General features: G+C 38.3%; 1 protein-coding gene across 4 annotated transcripts in view; it reads right to left on the bottom strand.

The window, feature by feature from the left end:
• The window catches only part of SEMA4G (semaphorin 4G), a 507,048-nt gene that overhangs the window by 402,742 nt on the left and 80,091 nt on the right, over positions 1–24,215 (bottom strand). For all 4 annotated transcript variants that reach the window (XM_075216263.1, XM_075216260.1, XM_075216261.1 and 1 more), the window contains 4 exons: positions 19,868–19,930; positions 18,556–18,654; positions 2,839–2,932; positions 1,791–1,904 (listed from right to left, as the gene is read on the bottom strand). In XM_075216263.1, coding sequence (XP_075072364.1) covers positions 1,791–1,904; positions 2,839–2,932; positions 18,556–18,654; positions 19,868–19,930 — 370 coding nt within the window. The remainder of the gene's footprint in view (positions 1–1,790; positions 1,905–2,838; positions 2,933–18,555; positions 18,655–19,867; positions 19,931–24,215) is intronic.

Below are 24,215 nucleotides of genomic sequence, written 5' to 3'. Positions count from 1 at the left end.
AAATCAGAGTCTATTCGGTCTGGACGCGCTCCCTCTCCGTCCGTAACATAAGTTGATGTATTTTAAGTACTAAGGGGGAACAGCGAACCTCCAACTGCGAAATTCAAAATGTGAAAACTGTAGCATTTGCAGTTTCAATTAAAATAAAATGCTACAATAGTTTTTCTTATTATGTAAAAATATTATTTAAATAGTGTTTAAAAAGAAAAATATTTAAAAATACAAATTGTTTGTGGCCCGGTGAAATGTGAAGAATTATGAATCGGTTGGAAATTTGAGCATTTATAATGGAGAATATCTGCACACAAATGGTGGAACAGGAGTGACTGAATGCAATCATAGAACAGATTGAGACAAACAGGTCTCCTGTGTTATGACAGCACATGTAAATGTAACAATAGCAAACAGAAAGCATTGCATGGTCTCTTCATAACAGTGAAAATGGGACACAAAAATAATTGATGAAGCACTATAGTCTTATTTCATCGATATGTGATGTGCACTCAAATGTAATATATAATAATATTTAGGTGCTCTGAATAGGGATAGATCACCTTCTGTGTAATTATTCATGAGCACACAAAGACAGGCAACAAGTGAGGAAGGAAGTCAATCAAATCATTAGATAACATACAACCAGTAGCCAGGTAAGGCATTGGATAACATAGAGGCTTTCAGATCATCCAACTCCTGTGTAAGGCTGAGTACACACTACAGGTTTTTAAGCCGACTATTGGGTCAATCGAGTGATAAACGACCGTTTGGGCCTATATCGCATTAGTGTGTACGCTCCAACGATGAACGATAGCAGTTTCATTTGATTGTTCAGCAGAACTATAGATCTCGTTCCGATCCTGCAGTGTGTATGCACTCACGATCAGGATCTCCACACAGTTTACAGAGTTGTGATCTTTTCAGCCAAAGTGACAGATGAAGAGCACAGATCTGAAGGTAAATCTTTTTAAAACATGTATAATGTGTACACATGAATCGGCATGCTGATCGGGACTTTTTTTTTCTTCAAGTCAGTGGTAAAATCGTTGAGATAACACATTGGTCGTAAAATTTCTGTAGTGTGCACCCAGCCTAAGTTGGAAGCAGGCGCTGAGCTAGGCCAATACATAGTTAAACCAAGCTTCTCAGCATGAACAATAAATAGCTCAGAGTGGCGATCTGAGGCCCTGTTACACTGACACTATAAGACACTATATGTATGAGCTTCACTTTTTGTCGAAGTATGAAAACTAGAAGCTAGTATTTAACTGCCCGTGTGTATGAGTTCACCAACCACGCCAAGCAGCCAATCTGTGCCGACCTGTTAGAGAGAACCCTAACATTACAGCCCTCTGATGAGAAATGAGAGGGGACATTGGTGGACATATTTAGTGAAGGACAATTATTCAGTTATTATTAGACATACGTCATTGAGGATATTATCAGTATATTATTCAATACAGTATACTATACATATATATTCATGTGAAATATTTGCTTTACTTGCTCATTAAACAAGCCCTAAATTGTTCTACTGAGCAGTTTATACAGGTTTAATGATGCAAACTGTCCACTCACTTAATTATCTCATACTTCTACATAGGCTTAATATGTATAGAAACATACCTCTGGAATAGGAGAGCATTTAGTAAAATAAAACATTTATTAATACTGGTGAATAATACCATCGACATTCTCATGGAATTTAGAGAATGAAAACAGACATCTGGATGCTTGTGATGGGCAGTTGTACATTTTACATACTCATTCCATTATGCACATAATTCATAACGTACCAATAAGCCAGTGCAGGGGGGTTGCTTCAGTTTTTAACGTGGGTGGAACAATATCTCTCCTTATATCTGGTACGCTGTGGAACCCATAGCCGGAGGCTGTGTATAGAACGCCATCTGGAACCAACAAAACAACAAATACATTCACAGTGAACAGCTCTTACATTGAAAAAGTAAATATAAAACACATTACATTGATTACTAAGATTACAATAATTATACTTTCCTGTACAGGTGAAAGAAGCACCCACTGTAAGTATAGGAATACTCCTAGTTACTGGCACCTCTCAAGTATCCATACAATTCAAGTCCATTTACAGGGAGGAAAAATGACCAGTGGTACCTTATTAAAACAGGGAACGTTCCCCTAAATATGTCTCCTCTCTGCACAGATCTCACTTCTTGCACTCCCCAAGGGACCTCCTCGCATCCAGATTACCATCAGAAGATGAAGAGTTTTGCAACTCTGGAGATGCCATTATCCTTGCCCACCAATCCATACACTTCCCATAAACATTGGGTCATGTACACAAATGTAGGTATGCAGCAAAACAAAACAGCAATTGTGTTGCACTTACATAAATGATCCTTAGTAAACTAATGGGCCCTGACAGAGGTCAAAAAGCTGAAACTTCAGTCACCTGAGTAGTTGTAAGTTCACTGGCTCTGCCCTGCTGTATGCATTCACAAATACAGCGCATTTCTGTAGAAAAACCCGTCAATCTCTCTTCGCCTGCTCTATTACATAAGCACTGCCATGCTAGCATTCTTTAGTCAATGCTTTAAAAACAAAAACAGTCATTTCATATATAGTCTTCAGCTCAGTAACACATAACCACTGATACAGTATAGATTAATGTCAATTAGTGGCTTTCCTTGATCTTTAACTTGAATTCACTATAATGCCACCCAGCGATGCAGTTAGGCTGTATAACTTCAATTAGAAGTCCATGTGAGCCACGTTTAAGTTACTCTCCATTTAAAAAAAAAACAAAAAACACCCAGAGAAAATTACTATAAAACATATTTGCACGCTATATATGAGTCTTACCTATTAGAAGTCCAGTGTATCCTATGGTTGGATCATATGGACACTTATCCTTTTCATCTTCACATGGTTTGGAGAAACGAAACGTCTTGACATCCTGGACATAAATAAATACGTTTTAAGGTCAGACACAGATGGATTGGGCAATGGTACCAGATAAAAGCATACCTATGAAGTGCCATAGTAGAGTGTGTTATCGGAACACAAAAGGATTGTTTCATAAATAAGATTAAGATTCAATAAAGAGGAAAGCAAAACACCCTAAGCTTTGTAAAGGGTTTACTTAAAACACTTCCTTATATAATACCGTAAATTCCAAATGTGTTCTGTAAAAATCGTTTGTTTCCTATAAAAGTAACAGCAAGCAGATTGCTTTTCATTAAGAATAAGATGCACAGCTACAGAGGATGCAATAAAATCATATTAATTTCAAAAGTATAGTAAGTGACTTAATTTGGGAACATGCTAACACAATGTATGTCCCGGTTGTTGTGGCATTTTGTGCAAAAATGGTCAGAGATATGGAAAGTAAGCGCTCCTGTGTATATTATACCACTCAGCCTCCTCATCCCACATATATAAAATATTAGAAGAAATGAAAGTTTAATGCATAGTGAAATACTTGGAAACATGGAGAAACATGAAAGCAGATAAAAAGTACGCAGCTCATATAGTCTAAATATTTTTATTCCTAAAAACCTAAAATACTTGTTGATACTTAGTGGGTTTGTTTTCAGATACAAAGCAGTTGCTGACCACTGACAGTGGAGGTAGCCATTGTGTTCTCTGACCCAATATTTATGAGAACACAGTCCTCTATCAATTCACTAAGAACTTGGAAGGGGGCCTAAGTGGTAAGTTTGGGGATTGTGTCAACACAATTCTCATCATCACAGCCCCCACCTTGTTGTGCAATGATTCAACGTCCATCATCGTGCATCTGGGTCAGGGCTATGATGAGGTTGTTCACAGAGGGTGCGGGAGGCTGACCTTCCCTCCCAGGAGTCCATGACTACGCCCCAGAATGTGTGAGACTCCTGGATGTTCTGGGAGAGTAGGTAACATGGAATACTTGCTTGGGTTTGAGCATGAACAATAACAAATTAAAACTTGCTAATCCTACAGGATATAAAAGTCTTTACATCCTGAACATAACTAAGTTTAAGGACACATATCCAAACCGTGCTTTGCTTATTCTTGCCAAGTGTTTTATCTGAAGATACATGAACTAAATGAACAACTGCAATCAGTAAGAAATGCAATCGTGAAAGCATTTCCATAACTGTTAAAGAGGAGTTGCTAATGACATTGCAGATCAAACGAGGTAGGAGAACATACATCACAAAGAATTCCTAAAACCTTTAATTAATAAGCTAGAACATATTTACAGGTTACGCTAAATGTGTGGCTATAAAATGATATTTGCATCCCCACAGGCTGCCTCTTAAATGCAGACACTGAAATTCCAGCGTATTTTTGGAACTGATTAAATGTTTTGCTCTTTGACCAAATGACATATTAAGCAATGCTGGCAGGAGTACTAAAGTTTACAGAGCAACTAAACAGCCATGATATTTGTGACATAGTGCAGACCGAGAGATTTAATTCTGTACAAGCATTAAACTGTGATACAGAAACACTCTGACATTAAAAAAATGTGCCTGGAATCTAAGGACCTAAGTTCCCATTCTAGCAGAGGTTATGCAAATGGTAACTATTCAAGATAATGTGCCAAAAAGGATTTATCTCAAAGTGCAATTCTATCTTGATTTAAGTATACTTCATTTACCCGCATTAACCATTTTGGCACTTCTGGAACTAAAAAGCCACCATTAAGCTGCATCGACTTGACAGCCTGCGCAAAACTATGTACTGCATAGGCTTACTGATTTTTCTCTTGAATGCTGCCTGGTTGCATAGGATAACCATGTACCAAAACCTATGACAAATCTACTCTCAAGAGTTCAAGGAGGAGCTATTTTATCAGCAGAACTATTTAAATAGGTATATATTTCTGTCTGTGTAGGGAATTTAGACTGTAAGCCCTAATGGGGCAGGGACTGATGTGAGTGAGTTCTCTGTACAGCGCTGCGGAATTAGTGGCGCTATATAAATAAATGGTGATGATGATGATGATGATATTCCATACATAGTAGAACACTTTGCCCTGCAAACTAGAAGAATTTGGTAGGGGTCTGCTGTGCAGGGCACTATCCAATGAGGATAAGACATTACTAAATTGCCAGAGGGATGAGAATCTCCTGGTACCCCGGCCTTTCTGCCAATTGGGGGATAGAAGTATTGCACCTCCTTTTCTGTGTTCCTGAAGCATTTCTTTAATGCAGGGACCTATGAGCCTAATAAAGTCCTCCACATTTCTGCAACCTCCAGCTTAATATGGAGCGCTACGCTCTGACTCCCATCTTGGTAGTGGTGTCCCCAGTTATCTAGTGAAGACAGGAAGTGGGTCAGTCTCCAGTTGTCCTCATTGCTCTACTGAACATGCACAGACAGGAAGTTCAGCTCTCAGCAAGTTCTTCCAGTGTGTCACGTTACTGACTTTTGAGGATGCCTCTGACTGATATTGGCGCAACTAAACAGGGAGGCGTGGAGTCTAGCGGTCCCCCGGTATTCTCCAGGTATCCCCGCAAGGAGCTATGGGCTTGGCTGCGTGAGGTGCGCAAGTCGTGGTTCTCCAAGTTAGTTATCAGTGCAGCGGAAGAGAACAGGAATGGTGGTACGGTCCGGATCAGATGCCAAACGATAGTGCAGTACACAGGGGAAATCCAGAGGGACTGTCAGAAGCAAAGCCAGAGGGCAAAAGACTAATGGAAGGAGGTGCTTTACGTATGATTGTGTGGGCCCTGATAGGAGTCCGATTTTGGCGGTCAGATGGACCTGACCGCCGACTGCCAGGCGAAAGAAGCATCCTGTTGCCTAGCAATGGGACGCAGACCTACTGCGCATGCGCGCGCAGCGTACCCTGAAGATGTTTAGTTGCTAGGCAACAGGACGCGGCTTAGTAGAAGAGACAGGCGTCCATCCTCGGCACAAAAGGACAATGCGGGGATGGCGCCTGACACAGTGACAGTTGAACTGTAAAAAGATTATATATATATATATATATATATATATATATATATATATATATATATATATATATATATATATATATATATATACATATACATATATACATACATATACACACACACACACACACACACACACATACACATAGTTGCATCCTTTTTGAGTAAACTTAATTATAGATATACAAAGTGAGCGGAGGCACAAAATATATATGAGCAACCTGTTCTTTGACATTGCTCACAATACAAGCTTACTACCATCTGGCATATATTAACTATAATAGTGTTAAATATATTACCTGCATAAGCTTGTCATACTACCTGTCTGTTGCAGTCAGTATCAACTGTGAGCAACTGTGTATATATATATATATATATATATATATATATATATATATATCTATCTATATATCATCTGTTATGAAATAAAACCATCAAATTGGTCTAAAAGATTCTTCTGCCTTAACAACTACCACCAACGCCACTAACGCGTTAAATATAACTGCACAAGTGTCCTGATAATAGGTTTTCTACCAATAAAATGAATCTCAATTTCAAAAGATGTTTCACAAACAAAAATGGCTGCCAGACACAGGGGCATTGCACTCTGCTCACCACTAAATCATGTGACTGTGGTTGCCATGGTAATCCAGAATCATGAATCTTTAATAGCAGCCAGAAGGAAAAAACAAGGAAAATGTTAAAATTCCAACATTCTTCTTATAGCCTGCCACACTGATGTTAAAAAACAACAACAAAAGCACACACCTGATTTTTTCATGGGATTGCTGCTTTAACATCTAGAATTTATATGTTATTCAATGGCCCTCGCAAGCCTTTCGAATCATCCAAATCTTAATGCACCCTCCTCTACGGTAGTCCTGTATTTAATCCAGCTGTGTCACTCTTCACTAAACATCTGTTGCAAAATAATCTATTTATTAAACTAACAATTTAATTTAGTGCTACGAAGAAGAAGACTGCACTGAAATTTATAAGACAAATTGTGAAGCGCAATAATTTTTTACATTTTATACAAATATCAGTTTAACATCTTGAGCTGATGTTCTGGGAATACCAATTCCTTTCTGGTTCTACCAACAGACTTACAATCCAATAAAGAAAGAATAGTAGAAAATGGACATGTGCAAGTCATAATAAAAAGAAAATAGGTGAAACATCTGCAATTCATGGTTCATTCAGGTTTTTTTCAAATCTCAAACGGTGTACTAAGAGCTTCGCACATAAATACTGCAATAGGCACATACAAAATTAAAGCACCAGTCACTGACAAGCTGCCTCCCAAAAAGTACTGTATACAGCTTACATTGTGAAAAAGAAAATAAAGAATTCTTAATAAAATTGTAAGCATCATTGTGCTGACTCCGTACAATTCTATCATGAAACCGTATGGAGTAAGCTGACAGAGCAAAATTCAGCTCCACAAAACTCAGCGTGGTTACAGTCCTAAGAATTATTGGCAACGTTAATATTTTAAAAACCGAATCTAACAAAATGCGAGTGATGGAATAAAAATCTACAAATGTAGCAAAGTATTGGTTCTTTACCGTATATTACAACCACTGGGACAGTGACTGATGTGTATAATTAAACTCTCTCTTTAAAATCGGTGCATGATACTTTCTATAAAAGGTAAATAATACATTCTATGAACTCTCCTGGTTTTCAAACCACTCATTATTCTCCCTTCTAACGTTGTTACCAAGATTCCCCGGTTCCTCCCTCCTCAGTCCCCAACACTTAGACAGTATCTCTGAATATTTCAATGTTCTTTTACTTACCAATTTTGTACTGTAAAATTGTTTGTTGTTGTTGTTGTTGTTGTTGTTGTATAGTTCAACTCACCTTATGTATATTTTATACTCAAGTAGACAATGTACATCCTCATGGCACCACCCTCTTCCCTTCTATAACCACAACCTCCCCCATTGCATATTGTTGCAAAAACTTAGTAAAATAGGTTTATTTGGTTTTTGTTTTTTTTTTTAAAAAAAAGGTAAATACTACATTGTACATTGAAATTAGTTCAGACGTATGCAAAGAGCCTGTAACTGCTACTATGTCAGCATACAGCTGAATTAACTCCATTGCAGCACAGTAGCACGTGTATTAGTTAAAGTGACAAATTATCTGACAAATCTAGTGTACTGAAGGTCAAAATAATAGTCCGTCTCTTGAGATCTGAAACTTTGACTATGAATATCCATTGCACATGGTCTCATCGCTGAGTTGTAGCTGGTATTAAGAGCAATAAGCCAGCAGAGACGTGTGAACAGAACAAGCTACTTCATCAATTCGGTTCCAAAGTTAAACCAAAGAGAGATGAAGACGAACATCGCGGCTGTGATAATACATAGAAAAGTATTGTCTGGATATACAGCCTGTGCACATTTACAAAGCCATGTTTGTGGCATCCGTAAGGACTCTGAAGGGCAATGTAACCAGACAAGCAATAAATGACTGCGATAAAAGATAAATGACCTGAACAGCTGCACAACAGATATAAAAGTTTGCTTCTGCTGTAAGATATTTTTTTTCCTGCTTGACAGTGTGTAAAAACTAGATTAGGGTTTTACAGACACTGGAGATGACTAACATGGTGCAAAAATGTAGCAAGCATAGCGGGCATTATGTTGGCGACACACACATGCAAATATTGGCCAGTATGGCCAGAATCTATAGATGTGCCCAGGAAGGCCTGGATCAAGAACACCCGAAAATCTGGCTAACAGCTGACCAGTTGTGACTGGTATGTGCGGTCAAATGAAGATCGCACTAACTGGACCCCGTGGCCCTATTAGTACCGTTACTGAAATGTGTAGTTTTACTTGTACACAGGGCCATCTTAACAACATTATGGGCCCCCGGGAAAAGCAGTGCACCAGGCCCCCTACATATATATATATATATATATATATATATATATATATATATATATATATATATATATATATATATAGATTTATATATATAGATTTATACAGATACAGATATAGATATATAGAGATAGAGAGATGTACTTGCCCAATGGAAAAGATGGCCCTGCTTGTACAAACACAATCCGCTGTTTGGTTGCTATTGTTACATTTGTACCATGTTGGCAAACTATCTGCTTTTAAACAATTTTCTATAAAGAATGACCCCAAGGTGAATGATTTCTTCTCAGAAACTCTATTTGTGGTCTTTCTATTTTCAGACATTTTCCACCCAATTATCCTTTTCTGATCGCCACTTTATTCAATCAGCACAAACCATCCATAGCCAAAAGTCTGACATCTCCCTCAGATGTGGTCTCTGCTTTCACCCAAATTGTAAACAATCTAACAAGAGGCACAACCAGAATGCAAAAAGCACATTACAACTACATTGTCTGGCTGTAAATTGTACAAAACACTATAATATTATTCTGGACATGTGTATCCATGACGACAATCCAACGTAGCTCCCCGAGTTAGATTAATACTGTCATATTCACGTTATAACAAATACGCTGCCAGACATCAATTCACATCTCCCTGAACTACATTGTTATTGGGAGGCTTCTGTTAAAATGATTATACTTAAGGCTTCAATGTGTCCTAGTTTTATTTCCAGGCAGACTTGGAATTCTTAGTTTCAGAGAATTAAGATTAGTCATTCACCTAGATTTATATAATATATTTCTATAATAAAAGGGAAACGTTTGTTAAAAATAAACATTTCAGTAGTGTTTCGCTGGGGTGCTAGGTGTATTCAGCACAGAGGTAGACCAACCTCTATCCAGTAAGAACATTAGTGTAGAAAAGGAAGCAGACTCAATTGCAATAGCAAAATAATTGCTAACCCTTTTAACTGGGGAAACAATTATGAACGAATGCACTGCAATGTAGCATCATGTGATAACAGGTTCATTCAAGAGATGATATTATGAATATAATGTAGGGACTTTACCCCCCTATTCTATATATTTATGGTAGATAGGGTGTGTTTGGATGGATGGCATTAACAATACAACATCATAAGAAGTGTGCTGGAATCGGCTTTTCGGGTAGGAGACTTGCATAACGACTAAGCATATCCAGCGAAACGCGCGTCGGTGTTTCACTGGATGCTTTTTGCCTATTGCTTTAATTTTGAATGGAGGTTTTTCCCATGGACTTGTGAATTTGCTCAATTAAGCCCAGAGTTAGTGGAGCAGTGTTGAGGTAGTCAACAATACACCCCCCATAATTTGATTGAGCCGGGTGCTGTTCCTCCACTTGATTAACAATAATAGCCAAACATCATTTAGTTTGGTGGTTTATGATTATCCAGATAGAAAGGCTGTCTGGTTTCGTATCAGGATTTTTCTCCAATACTCTATATACAATTGAAGGAGGCTTATTATAGCGGTTATCCATCCATGGTTCTCCTTTATTATATATAGCTAGGCATGCATCCAGTTAGTTTTAATTATACATTGGTTTTAACTTTTGATATTTTATATATCTCGCTGTTTTAGTGGACTAAATAAAAGTTATATTTTAAGTTATTTCTGAACCCACTCTCTGAATTGGTGACATCTTAGCGAGCTTCAGTTGCACCCCAATTAGTTGGATATCAGGTTGTTTCCTATTTTTCATTTATATATTGGGTTGATGCTCAGCACTGGTGCTATCGAAATACTTTTTCTCCTCTCCTCTATCTAGCTCATCCTAATGGACTTGCATAACCTGTAAGAATAACAATACACATTTTAAAGTTTTTTATGCGAGTGATGCATTGAGTGTAATAGTGATTATTTTTACTATATGGTTTTATGTGAAATGAAAGTAATGCACTAGAAGAGACCTATTTTTATTCCTGTTTTCCCATTTATAATGAATTGCAGAAAAAAAGAAGATCTGCCTTAAAAGAATAAAGAATTTGTTTAGAAACTTATTTGGAGAAGACTGACGGGGATTTATATGAAGGGCGTTCATAGATTGTACACAGGAGTGTAATTTAGTGACATATTGTAAGCACATAAATTTTTCAACAGTATATGTCACTGTTCACATTATTTTTTTTAAGGGGCTATTGAACACGTGTGAGTGGTACTGGAATCAGGCTTCAAATAATCCATTCTGCAGGAAACAGAAGATTGTTTTCTGGAGAAGAGGTTCTGATCCAGTATATGGAACCCACTATAGCACATATATGTAGACTGTGTGTATATTAGGGAATTTAGACTGTAGGCTCCAATGGGGCAGGGACTGTTGTGAATGAGTTCTCTGTAGAGCGCTGCGGAATTAGTGGCGCTATATAAATAAATGGTGATGATGATGATGATTGTTTAATTATATCACACTATGTTGTTGTTTCTATTATTTCAAGGCTGTTTGCTGAAATTTTAAATCTTGAATTTCGGGTGAAAAAAAAAATAATTAAGTATGAGTTTCTCTTTATAATTTTTTTTTTGTTTTGGTATACATAACCCTTTGTCATGGAATAAGCACATAGTTCATTTTGTGTATGATAAAGCACTTTTGCATGATCACTGGAAGCAAAAGGGAGCACAATAGGTCAATTACTTTACATTTATTGTGTCTTTCTTTCCTATATGTGTGCATTTGGATATAGACACGCGGACCTGACTACAAGAGGTTTCAAGCTTGGAATTCCACCCAGTTGGAATTTCAGGTGACTTAAGACATTGGACATTCATCTGCAAAATATTGGTACCTTTTAAAATTGTGTGAATTAGAAGTGGATGTGCTTACTAAATTTCATCACAGATGAACCTTCTTTTGGTTGTCCTAATCACAGAGTCTTAACATTTATATAGGGGCTATGATGTGAGCTGCCACGTTGGTCTTCTAAGACACTCTTTATCATTTGTTGGTTTATGCCAATCAAAGCAATGCCAATATCTTGACCCGCAGGATTATATACAAAGCTGCCTCAAATTAAATGAAGATTTGTCTAATCTACACTGGAGCTGGATGACGTGTTGTGACAATCATGTATTTGTATTCTAAATTACTACCTTTAGCGGTCCATATTTATGAATACACAACCTGACAACAATGTTCCTATTTTTAATGTCTTAACAATCAGATACACAAGCGCAATGTCACACTATCTTAATAATAGCTTAACCTGCAATTTACACTGCGTGTTGTGAGGTTTGTAATGCTTCAAATGCAAACAAATGCATTGATGGAAAGTCTGATAGAAGCACCCAATTTCAGCTGTCAGTATTGCTTGTACAGTTTGTGGTGCTTACATTGTAGAACTAATTATACACTCGCTTTTCAGAAACACTGATTTGTAAGCATATACCCCTAGTACGACAGATGTGGAAACAAGCTGAACTGATTGATTCAGCCATATTGCCATCACTCAGTGAGGTTTGGGGTGCTGCCTTTCATCGTATGCACGGAACACAGCATTTGAATAGTTTACACATATAAAAGGGCACGTCCCTTATCAACCACCTTTGTTTTCATCTTAAACGTGACAAATTGCGGAACCTAGACATAAAATTAGACAAAATACAGACTGTATACACAGACAAGATGACAGGCGATTTAAAACAATAACTTACACATGCATGTTTTGGAACATAACCCAGAGTACATAAGGTATATTCTTACATTAATCAAAACCCCTTCTATAAGTAGGGTACATTTTACCCTTATATGGGCACTAGCACATCTGGCCGTACTTCTATACAAAAGAACATCTCTATACTTCTATTTATGTATGGTGCAATATCAGGATAAACAAGTTCTAAATGGAGTTTTATACCCCCCTCCCCCCCTAAAGCAGCAGTGATTATATTTCCCTTGAAACAAATCGAAACCTTAAATGCCACTGGCATCAGAGACAGGCTTTCAGCAAAGGCGCAAATAAAATGTTTATTAAAGTTAAAATGGAAGAGTTTCTGTAGAATCACTGGTAAGTTTTTTTTGTAGAACACTGTAGAACTGGATCTCTAAATAACTTTACATGGTCATTTATAAACTGGTGCCCATTGTGGACCATGGCTGTGCCTCAGGGGGCCTTTTTAAGAGCGGCTCCAGAATGAAGCATAGGTAACTTAGTAGATATAATGATATATCTCCCAACACTGCAGCTATTCAAATTGGGACAGAGAGGGCGATGGGGCCTGCCTACATCTCAAGAGGGGCGTGGATTGGTTATTTGGGAGTGGGATCTGGGTGCGTACTTAGAGCTTCTCAAGCACTAGGCAGCCCATTACTAACCACCCCTCCCTTAAATGACCATATAATTGCTGCGCGCATGTGGTATCTATTCGCTGCTGCTCTGATATGCAAGTTAGGTCTGTCCCGCCTTAATCGGGATAATTGGGAGATATGATAATAGTGACTGTGCCCCGTAATTTTCATAACCAGTTCTGCTGTATGGGAGACTTGTCTAAGGAAGACCATGGAATCCAACGATGGCAGCAAGGGCATCGGACCAGTGTTTTTGTAGGAAGATAATCATTCAATTGCCTCTAACAATGGCTTGTAGGGTTTGGCTACATGACAAAATTGCCACGATAAGGATGTCGGTGGGGGAGATCTACAAGTTTTTCTACTCTTCTCACATATTTCTTTGTGAGCTATCCAGGTAAGTAACAATGTTATTTTGCTTCCTTGGCTTATCTTGCTACCCCTGCTACCTCAGGAGGTATAGGAACTCCCACACCAGCCTCCTATTTTCCAACCTCCTATTTTTGAATAGTATGAGCACTGTGCAGGCAATAGAATAAAAAGCTGCTTCAACAACCTATGGCCTGTAAATTCTATTTAACCCTTCAGTGACATCTAGACATCCACAAATCACTGGTGCTAAATAGCTTGGTGCAGCAGGATTCAATGTGGGAATTGGGGGCTCTGATCTACAAGTAAGGGGATACCGGTGCTACAAATGTTTAAATCATTTATCAGTAGTTTCCATCTGTAAAACCCAAAAACGTAACTTAGGTGTCCTCTATTTAATAAAAGTTGAACTTAATTGCTGGATGTATGCTCTGATTTTAGTGCCAGATTTGCAGGGTTTTTTCACCACTTAAATTATATTTAATAATAGCCAGCATTTAACTTATAATAGTTGTTTTAATAACCCCTAATGAGAAACTGCAAAAGCAGTGACCCAATCAGCAATGCCTTTATATGGTCATGGACCATATAATATCCTTATAACTTAGTGTAAGGGATACATTATTCCATATATAAACTCTGATTAGAAAGAAAGAGGTTAAAACGTCTGAAGATAGTGTAGCTCTGATGCATTTAGATATTGATCTAAACTGGCACGTAGCCCAGGAGCGTACAATGGCAGTAATAAACCAAAATATACTTTTCCTACAAACAACTCACAGCACTGTGCCCTTCGGCTAATCTGCTCACATCACACTCTAACAACGCTTGGCTGGTTCTGTCACATTCTTGTAAAGCTCTGATGCAGCCCTGTTATTAGATGCAACAGCTTTGATAGCAGTGAAAAGGTTAATATTTGTGGAAAATACGCAACAATAAAAAATTGCCGTTCTCGTTCTTACGTCATACTGCTCACAATGACTCTCACTGACCATCTGGCTTTCAACAGATACACCAAATATTTATTGTTACCTGAAGGCACTGTGTTATGTCTGCAACTCCCTAGATATGTGTTTAACAGCTGCTAAAGACAACATCCCCAGACTTTGAAATCCATATCTCTAAATGTTAGCAAGGTGATAGAGAAAGTATCAGCTGGAAACAAAAACATTTTATAAATAGTAAGCAAATAATTGTATAGAATTTTGAGGACATGAAATTTATAGCAATAATAATAACAATAATAATAACAACAACAACAACTTTCAAAATTAGTCATGTAGCTTTGGGTTCTGTTCTTTTATTTGGAGGTCTGATGCAGGACAAGGTAGAAGAACATGATTTGTACCAAATGCAGGAAGAACGGAGAGGGAGAAAAGCTACCGATGAGTCATTATTGCTGTGTTTCAGATTCAAAAGACAAACAAATTTACTCTATCACTTGTCCATGTCAACTGCAATATCAACGCCGATGTCTGCAAATTGTCCAGATACTGCATGAAGTGTTGCTGAAAAACAAGAGTGATGCTGATAATCTGATCAGAATCTTTCAGATTGTTATTGGCCATGTCCGTAAATGCGATAGAAAGGCGCTCTGTACATGGGGTCATTTTCCGAGCACGTTTAAACACCCCACGGTGATCCACAAGTGATCCAGTTACTGCCTAAGGCTGGGTACACACTACAGAAATTTTCTCCCAGTGTGTTATCTATAACAATTTTACCAATGAATGATTAAAAAAAAAAAGTCCCGATCAGATATGAAGGTAAATAGTGTAGATTTGTACACATGATTTGGCATGCTCATCGGGACTTTCAAAATTGCACAGATGTGTACCCAACTGTAGGCTGGGTACATACTACAGAATTGTCCGACCAATGTGTTATTCACAAAAATTGTACCAATGACTGAACAGAAAAAAAAAAATCACGATCAGCATGCTGACTCCTGTGTAAACACTATACATGTTTTACAAGATTTACCTTTAGATCTGTGCTCTTTATCTGTCATAACCATCTGCTGAAAAGATCATGACTCTAATCTCTATGGAGATCCTGATTGTGAGTGCATACAGACTGCAGTATTGGAACAACATTACTCCATCGTTGCACAAGATTTTTAGTTCAGTTTAAAAATCAAATGAAACGATATAATGAGCTTTGGATCGACAATCGCTCATCGTTAGTGTACAGAATTTCAAAAGCCTGGCTAAAATGGAAAATAACCCACTACTGTAGATCAGACCAAGACCACTCTTATCATCAATTGTCCCTTTATCCGTGAACAGGCTGATTACCTGACCACTTTGTTTCAAATCATTTCAACCCCACCTACTAAGATATTGGAGTGAAAAAGAGGTTTTAAAGTCTGAGTGAGCAGAAAGACAAATATTTCTCACCACAAGAAGGGAGAAGTATAAAACCTGTCCCAAGTTTTGTCCAAATCAGGATAAAGTGTGAATTTTTTTGTTTAACCAACACTAAGAAAATGTGTATGAATTTTAGCTTTGGTTGGGCTTAAAAAGAACAATGCAAATCTCAGCAAAAATGTTCAAAGACCCTTCAACAAGTACAGCTACACAGGCCCACTGTTACTGGTGCTCTCACCTTAGAGGTCTGGAGAAAACATAATTAGGGGACAGAGAAAGTATTTGTCGGGTAGCAGAGGTCTTGGTGCAGGATCTAACAGTTTGGGGAAGCCTACCTTTTATTTCTGAGGCTAGATATCTCATTTGAAGTCTCATTAGGTGAGGCAACCAGATTTACTGATAGCTGTACAATATATTGAGCTGTAATTTCCAGGGTTAAAGCCAGAGTATAACAACCAGCTAGGATACAAATGGACAGATAGAGGTACAAAAACAGCAGATTTAAGAGCAGTACAAGCATAGCTAAGCTTCCTAAGCCTAGCAGCACTTCAATGTAAAGATTAACAGTATGATAAATTACATTATATATCTATGTTGAGTCTGAAGCTACAAGTATTTCATACTCATGGTATTTTAACTTTAAAGAAAGTGGATACCATGAGGTTAATCTTCCTAGCACACAATGTATGATGTTTTTAGGTAACTAACTACATCTGTGTTTACATCTACAGAGGCCAAAGTAAATGCAGCTATCAACCATGTTATCTGAGCATTGTCTATACCAATTATTTGAACCCGCACTGTTATTAATAAGCTAGTTTCTGCTGGAGAGGTTATCTGACCAAAGATAAATGGCACAACTTCGGACCATTCACTGTTACAAGTCATGTGGGCAGGCTGTCTGGCACTCCCATAGCCATTACTTAACTCTCCCACTTATTTTGACTATTTTACAGCTTTAAAGATTGAAACACAAGTGAGGATACAGCCTAGGAATACGAACATGTCATTAGAAATTGGTTAAAGATACAGAAAACCTAAACTATAGCAGAATGTCAATGTAAGAAGGTTTTAGAATATTGCTAAAAAAAAAATACCAAACTAAACCAAAAATTCAAGTTGTCTCACATATATAAATCCAAATGTTTGATTAGAAAAACTGTAGAAATTTGAGATGGAGGAGTTTCATTTTCCTATCCGTGTCTATCAAAGCAAAAGGGAACGTTAAAGAGCTTAAAATGACTAATAAAGGAGAATGTTTGCTACATAGCAAGTATACATATACATCCAATGTTAAACATCTTACAGTCGCTATATCATGGTGTATCTAAAGGATTGTTACATGCTTATTAGCAAGGTATAACAAAAAATAAAAGTCCAAGAACAACATATATGGTCTAGCACTGTTAATCCACAGTAAGATAAAACAAATCCCAAGAGAGACAGCTGCAATTTATCCTCACAGTGGGTTACAAATGATTTCCTGATCCCACAAATGGCAGTATGATTATTTTACTGGAACAAGCACCCCAATAATGCATTCTAATATTTACAAGTAGAAATAACGTTTCTCGTAACAAAGGAATCCAATGAGTGTAATAAATTGGACATTGCCACCTCCCTTGGTAAACACTTAGTCAGACTATCCTTAAATACATTTTTCTATATACAGTACCTCATATATATTTAATTGTAATACTTAGGTCACCTCTAAAGGCACTTTTTCCAACTTGGACAAGTTAATTTTGTCTATTTTTTCTGTACAATGTGAACTGTCTCAAATTCTGCTGTGTCCTTCTTTTAGACTGGTGCTCAAAATTGTACCCCATAATCAAGAAGTGGGCTGACAGACGCATGTGATTTAGGCAGAATATTACTAAGATCCTTTTAAAGCAACCCTGGATGTTATTCGCCTTATGAGCAGCAGAATGACACAGAGTGCTGCTGTTCAGTTTACCTAAATGATTTTCTATCCCAGATTTCCCCATATGTGTTCCAATTAAAAATGCAAGTACGCTTATATATTTAAATTCATTAAACGCCATCTATATAACAAAGGTCATTCATTACAAAATATTAATAATAATTGAGCTCAATACTAATGCCTGTAATACACCGCTAATAACTGTAACCAAGTGAGAATACGTTCCATTAATAACAAACCCTCTGTTTCCTTACACCAGTTATCTATACATGTACATATATATGATTTGAGGCCAGTAAGTTCTTTGAGCATAAAAGGAGAACAAAGTTTTGCGTGAACAGTGTAGAGGGGTTGTAATTGGTTAGAACAGCTTAGTGAGGTAAAGAAGGACAGTGAGGAATATGACAAGCTTGGCTAAAGTACAAGCAGCCAATGTACTGACTGGCCCAACATGGCTCCTTTATTGGGAGATATTCAGTATTAGTATAAAGGTTCGGGTTATATTGCTATAGCGAGCCTTGTTCAGTGACTAGGTGCCAATAGGAGACTGTGCCACCTTACAATCCGGACAATGATGAGCACAAGTGTTCAAAATAATATTTCAAATGTACTAACTGAAGTGAGCAATGACAATGACCTAATTTTGTATAGCAGGAACAGCCCTTGCAAATAGTTTTTTTGTAGTAAAGAAAAAAAATATTATTCCTGACTTGGAAGGAACGGTTTATAGAATGATAGAATGAAAGATCGTTGTCTGTACTTACAATGTAGCAGCATTTCGGGGCAAAGGCATACGTTCCACAGACATACAGGTGGGTTTGATTAAACCTCTGCAAGAGCCTTATATGGTTGAAACACTCAGTCTGCAGGCAAAAGAAAAATGAAATTATATTCTAACACTAGAGCACTAAATTCTGCTGGTTAGGAGACAAACTAAGCTTACATTAAACAGTAACTGGTTCACAGACTGATCTCATCAGAACGTTCAGTTCTGTGATCCACCTTGAATGTGGAAAAACTTAAAATAATTTTCCAGATAGTACATGTTCCTTAGACAGTAATGTGAATTCTTAAGCCATATACTCTAATAACATAGCTGAATAGGTGGGGGCGTGAGGTAGCAGTTTATATATTTTTAAAAAATATTGTACATTAAACATTTTGTAAAAATATAAACATTACATTAGGCAAAAAATAATGAGGGTCACTAACCTTTACTGTTGCAGCTATACAGGAGGACAGTTTCTGCTTTATTGAAAGGTAAAACATGCCTGGTACCTACACACTATTCTGTGTGGTGAACCAGGGTTCATGTGAATGCAGTTTATTAATCCAATGGGAACCAGGGATAACACTTCGGCTTTCAGTTAGGCACAGTGGAAGAAGGTCTTTTGAACTAAATTATTCAAAATGCAGTAATATCACTGGTTCCTAGTTCACGGAGACGCTGCATTCTCATGAAGATTTTGTACACCGCCTAACCTATTGTGCGTTTTAGATCTGTCTGGTATTTGAGTCTGTGGATTTTTTACATTACGTGAAATTTTTAATTACTGCTGAACCTGTATGCCTCCATGATTAATTTTGAGCAAGATACAGCTGGGTTTGGGTAAATAGTGATCAGCTTTAAGAGCGGTGGCAGAACTACCATTGGTGCAGCAGGTGCAGTGCACCGGGGCATATGGAGATAATGGGGCCCGCTGCATGCAGAGGGTCAGGGGCTCTGGTTCCCTCCTCCCCGGGCTCACAGCTCGCAGTTCCGCCTCTGTTTGAGAGATTCACAGAAGTTTAAGCATTTAAGGAGCAGCTGGAAACCAAATCAGATGCAGCCTCCTATAGTCTGTTCCCCACAAATGTCAAACCTTCCTTGACAAATCACTCCATATTTACCTTGAGGTATCTGTATAACTCCTTCAACCTGTGGCTCACAAACACTATGATCCCCCTTATTGAAATAAAATGCAGAGGCTGCTGCCTAGAACATTTTCCACTATTGATAAGCTGTAGGTCCTGTATGATGTAGAGGCCCAGGAGAGATCACAGTACAAAATACCAAAATAAGACAAATCTGAGTACCTGATTGTTTTTTCCTTTTAGCTGACAACTCTTGCTGTCATTATAGTTGACCTCCCAGGGTATCTAAAATAAATAGAAAAAGACATTCTTTAGATTTCTGACAAATATATTCAGGCAACATAAAATACATTAGTAAAGAATCAAACATCTGGCTAAGGCACAGGTGCCAATAACCCACTAATGGTGTCTTCAATGCATTGTGAACACTCATTAAATTAGCGTTTATTAAACCCTTTGGTGAACACTCACTATGCATGGTTACTTGCTGTGAATATGAGGCAATCTTTGGATTTGTGGCTACGTTGACTGACATGAGACACTTATAGAACTAGTTAGCTAGTTAGGACATTTTAGACCTAATTGGATGCAAATCTAATCATATGTGTTCACCAAAAGTACCGCAATCAAGGTCAACATCTGATGGAGAGCGATTAGATTTTGGTCAGTGTGAACGGTAAATTCATTCGGAATATGACTATCTGTGTATGTTGGCCATCATCAGACCACAGAAACGATGCCACAGCCGATCCGGTCTGAGTGCTGAAATGCAAGATCTTTCAGATATGGCATCACACACGTATGACCAAATCTGACAGTGCTCCTGCTGCCCAGGAGTCTAGCTATGTGGACAGATCAGACAGATATGAAAAACTCTACTCAGATTGTAGAGAATGAAGACTGCTTTTTCAAATGTAGAACAATGAGACATTGTAACTTCTGAAATCTTATTTACAGAGAGAATTAGCAATATGAACATATGAAAAGTAATCAAGGTCATCTGCGATACAGCACGTCATCAAAGTTGTAATTGAAGAAGATCTTTGATTTAATATAAACATAAGATGACAATTACATTTATTTTGATTAATATCAACAACATATGCCCATAGCTCATAATTTAGATAAGAAACTTGTGTTTAGAACATATTCACAACTACACTTACTACTCCGTTTTACACTGGTTACTTCTGGAGTGAGACCCATCACACAGCACACTAACACTGCAGGATGCAACTATTTTATGGGCTGAACAAATATTCAAACGTAGCCTAAAAGTACACTAGGTGAAGTCACTAGTTTCTAATTAACATTAAATATTGGTACTGCCCCCAAAACGTCTGCCTTCATTGTGTAAGGTAACATGTCCACTTCACTATACTCGCAGATGCCGTTAAAAATCACTGTAGTAACAAATTGGAACTTCTTTTGCAGATTTTAATCTGCCTTTTATTCGTCGTCATTCCTGTGAATTACACCAAGTACAATATTAAATTAAATTTATATAAACGCTATGCTTTATACTAATCATTATGCTACTATGTGTTTTCACTTGAAATTACACTTTTGCCACAGATCACAGAATGGTAATTAATAGGACACAATATGCTTCCAAACCATATTCTAGTCAATTAGAGGACATGAATTTAATAGATTTAATAAAGTCTCACTCAGAGACGAAAAGCATTAGGAAATCACCCAGTGGAAGGTGCACTAAACAGTGGGGAAGTCTCTCTGCTCCGGGCACATTGTAGGCTTTGTCCAGCAGAATTCATTTGTGCTTTAGAAGCATATTAATGTTACCCTGCATGAGACATCTAACGTCAGCTAGGTATTATGCTGGGTTATACTGCTTGAGGCTTAGGATTCAGAACCAGTATCGAACTGGGGCATGAAGGGCCCACCGGGGGACTGCAACGCTAGGGGCCCACCAGAGGAGGGTGTGGCCAACCATCATAGAGGTGAGACCAGACACTAGAGGGGGAGTGGTCAGCCCACGAAGGACAGCTAGCACCATGGTGTAGTATATAAAGAATGCATTGTGTATATAAAGAGTACATAGTCTTGACCTGCCCCTTAGATTGGGCAGAACAGTCACCAAAAATCAGGATTTCCCCTGTGGCTGCTGGTTTCTTTAGTTGCGGCTTGTCTGGATCCTGGAATGTTGAGGGCTCTATTTGGGGGAAAAAATGGGTACATTTAGAAAATTCCAATCAGCTCCGGCATTAAATCAATAGGACCCACAATTAATACTTAGGCCTTCCTTCAGCACCAACATTAAAGTAATAGTTTTCCCATCTAATAAATAAACCTATTTCCCTCCCTCCAAACAGCCCCAGCAATAAATTAATAGCATTTACGCATAATAAATATACCTATTTCCAGCAACCGCCACTGCCATTAAATAATTCATATTCACATTTAATAAATAGACCTCATGCTCCTCAAACTCAGCCCCACATTCAATATCCCCCAAACCAATCCATCTTAAATTAATAGTCCCCACTATAAAATTAAATTGCCCCACCTTCAACCTACAAACAAAATAGCACCCATTATTTAGCCACCACCTACCACACACACATTACTGTGCCCCTTCATCACCATGCTGTGCCCCCTTATGATCACACTGCACCCTTCATGCTGCTTTTGCTCCTTGCTTCTCCTGGCCCCCCTTTATCACACTGTGTCATTCTGCTTTTGCCCCCCTTTATCACACTGTGCCATGCTGCCTTTACCCCCCTTCACAGTCTGCCATGCTGCCTTTGTCCCTCTTCACAGTCTGCCATGCTGCCTTTGTCCCCCTTCTTCCTGTCATGCTACCTTTGCTCCCCCTTGGTTTCGTTCCTTCACTTACCTTTTCTATTGGCTTCTTTGTTCTCTTTTCTTCTCTTCCTGTTTTCTGTCTTCTTGCCGACTCCTCTCTGTGCCGCTCCTCACTGAACGTCGGGCGTGATAACGTCACGCCCGACATTCAGTGCATTCGGAGCAGAGAGGAGGGTGGAAGGGCGCTGGCGCCGCGGTCACGTGAGTATTTATTATTTTTTAAGGTACCCGCTCCCCTCACCAACGAAGAGGGGAGGCATCAGGGTCGGGGCCTACCGGGGGATACCCCGGCTCCCAAGTCCGACCCTGTTCAGAACAGGCGTGGGTGCTTAGCATGTTAGATTGGATGGGTGCATTGGCCCTAATTTAGCAAGACTGAGCCAGAAAAAAAAAATAGTCTCTTTTGCCAAAAAGATCACCACTCGGCATGAAGCCCACGTTCTGTGCAGTATTCATTAGAGAAATTGCTTATGCCCTCATCTTGCAGGATATGTTGTTTCCTCCTAAATCAATCTGTTTTAAATATATTTACATATGAGTTTTTCCTTTAGGAATATATATTGTTAATTTGTATTAAATGCATGATTCAATCTTATGATATAAGCTAATCCTTTACAAGTGTGTTATTCTGTGATATTGATTGTATATATATCATACATACTGTATATATTATATGTTATGAGATTAGTGCTGTTCCTGTGTTTCTTTCTAGGAAACATTTTTTAATGAGTATCTCCTTTAAGGTTGCTTCTTGCAGCAAGGTGAGCTTAGCATCAGAGTGACCGCAGCAGCAGAGATAATTAAGGACTTGGCATGACGCTATATGGCAGCGTGAGGCTATATGGCAGCATGAGTGAGCTATACAGCTACACATTTGCCATGTACATTGTAGAATATGTAGCTTTTAAGTAGGCAATGTGTATGTGGGGCACTGGGACTGTACTTGGTGGAACATGGAAATGCACTAAATGCACTGGACACTGCACTTTATGGACATGAACGCACATAATTTAATGAACACTATAATGTGCCCTATATTAACAGCAGTTTAGAAACTGTCTAAAGGCAGCAAGATGTGGCTTTAGCAGTTTGTTATAAAGGACTTAGGAAAAACTATCGCACTTGCCACTAATGGGCTGAAAAGTTGAGAAAAGCTAAAGCTAACACCCGCAACAACTGTGCTGAAGAAAGCAAGTACACACTTTATTAGTAGCATGAAGCAAAATTAGACCAAATATAAGACCGAAACATTCCCTGACCAACTAGACTACAGTCCCAGTACATTAAATAGGTATCTAGGGGTCACTTTCCCCCCAGCCAATATTTTATTATTTTATATAACCTACCAATATGGAGTGACCAGTAGCCTGTCAAGCTAAAGAACGGAATGCCCACATTCTGCTTAAGAATGGCTTTATCTAGGAGCAAGATCATTCCAGGCTCAATAAAACTAATGTCCTCATCTTCTTAATGACATATTAGGGATGATGAATCATGCTTGTATTATTCACAGTAGATACTGGATACTAACCCCCTTCCCCCACCCACTTTGCCAACATCAAGAGGAATGCCATAAGTCATTGTGTTTGACTTCTGATTCATTCCAACCGGCATACCAGGATGAGGTCCATGGGTGTTTACATATTATATATACACTCAGTGACTACTTTATTAGACACACCTTTCTGGTATTGGGTAAGACCCCCTTTGCCCCCAGAACAGTGTTTATGGCATGGATTCAACA

Source organism: Mixophyes fleayi, chromosome 6 (genome assembly GCF_038048845.1).
Source record: "Mixophyes fleayi isolate aMixFle1 chromosome 6, aMixFle1.hap1, whole genome shotgun sequence".
In the NCBI taxonomy this organism is placed as follows: Eukaryota; Metazoa; Chordata; class Amphibia; order Anura; family Limnodynastidae; genus Mixophyes; species Mixophyes fleayi.
Note: the sequence above shows the minus strand (reverse complement) of the source record. Positions and strands in the feature narration are given on the sequence as shown.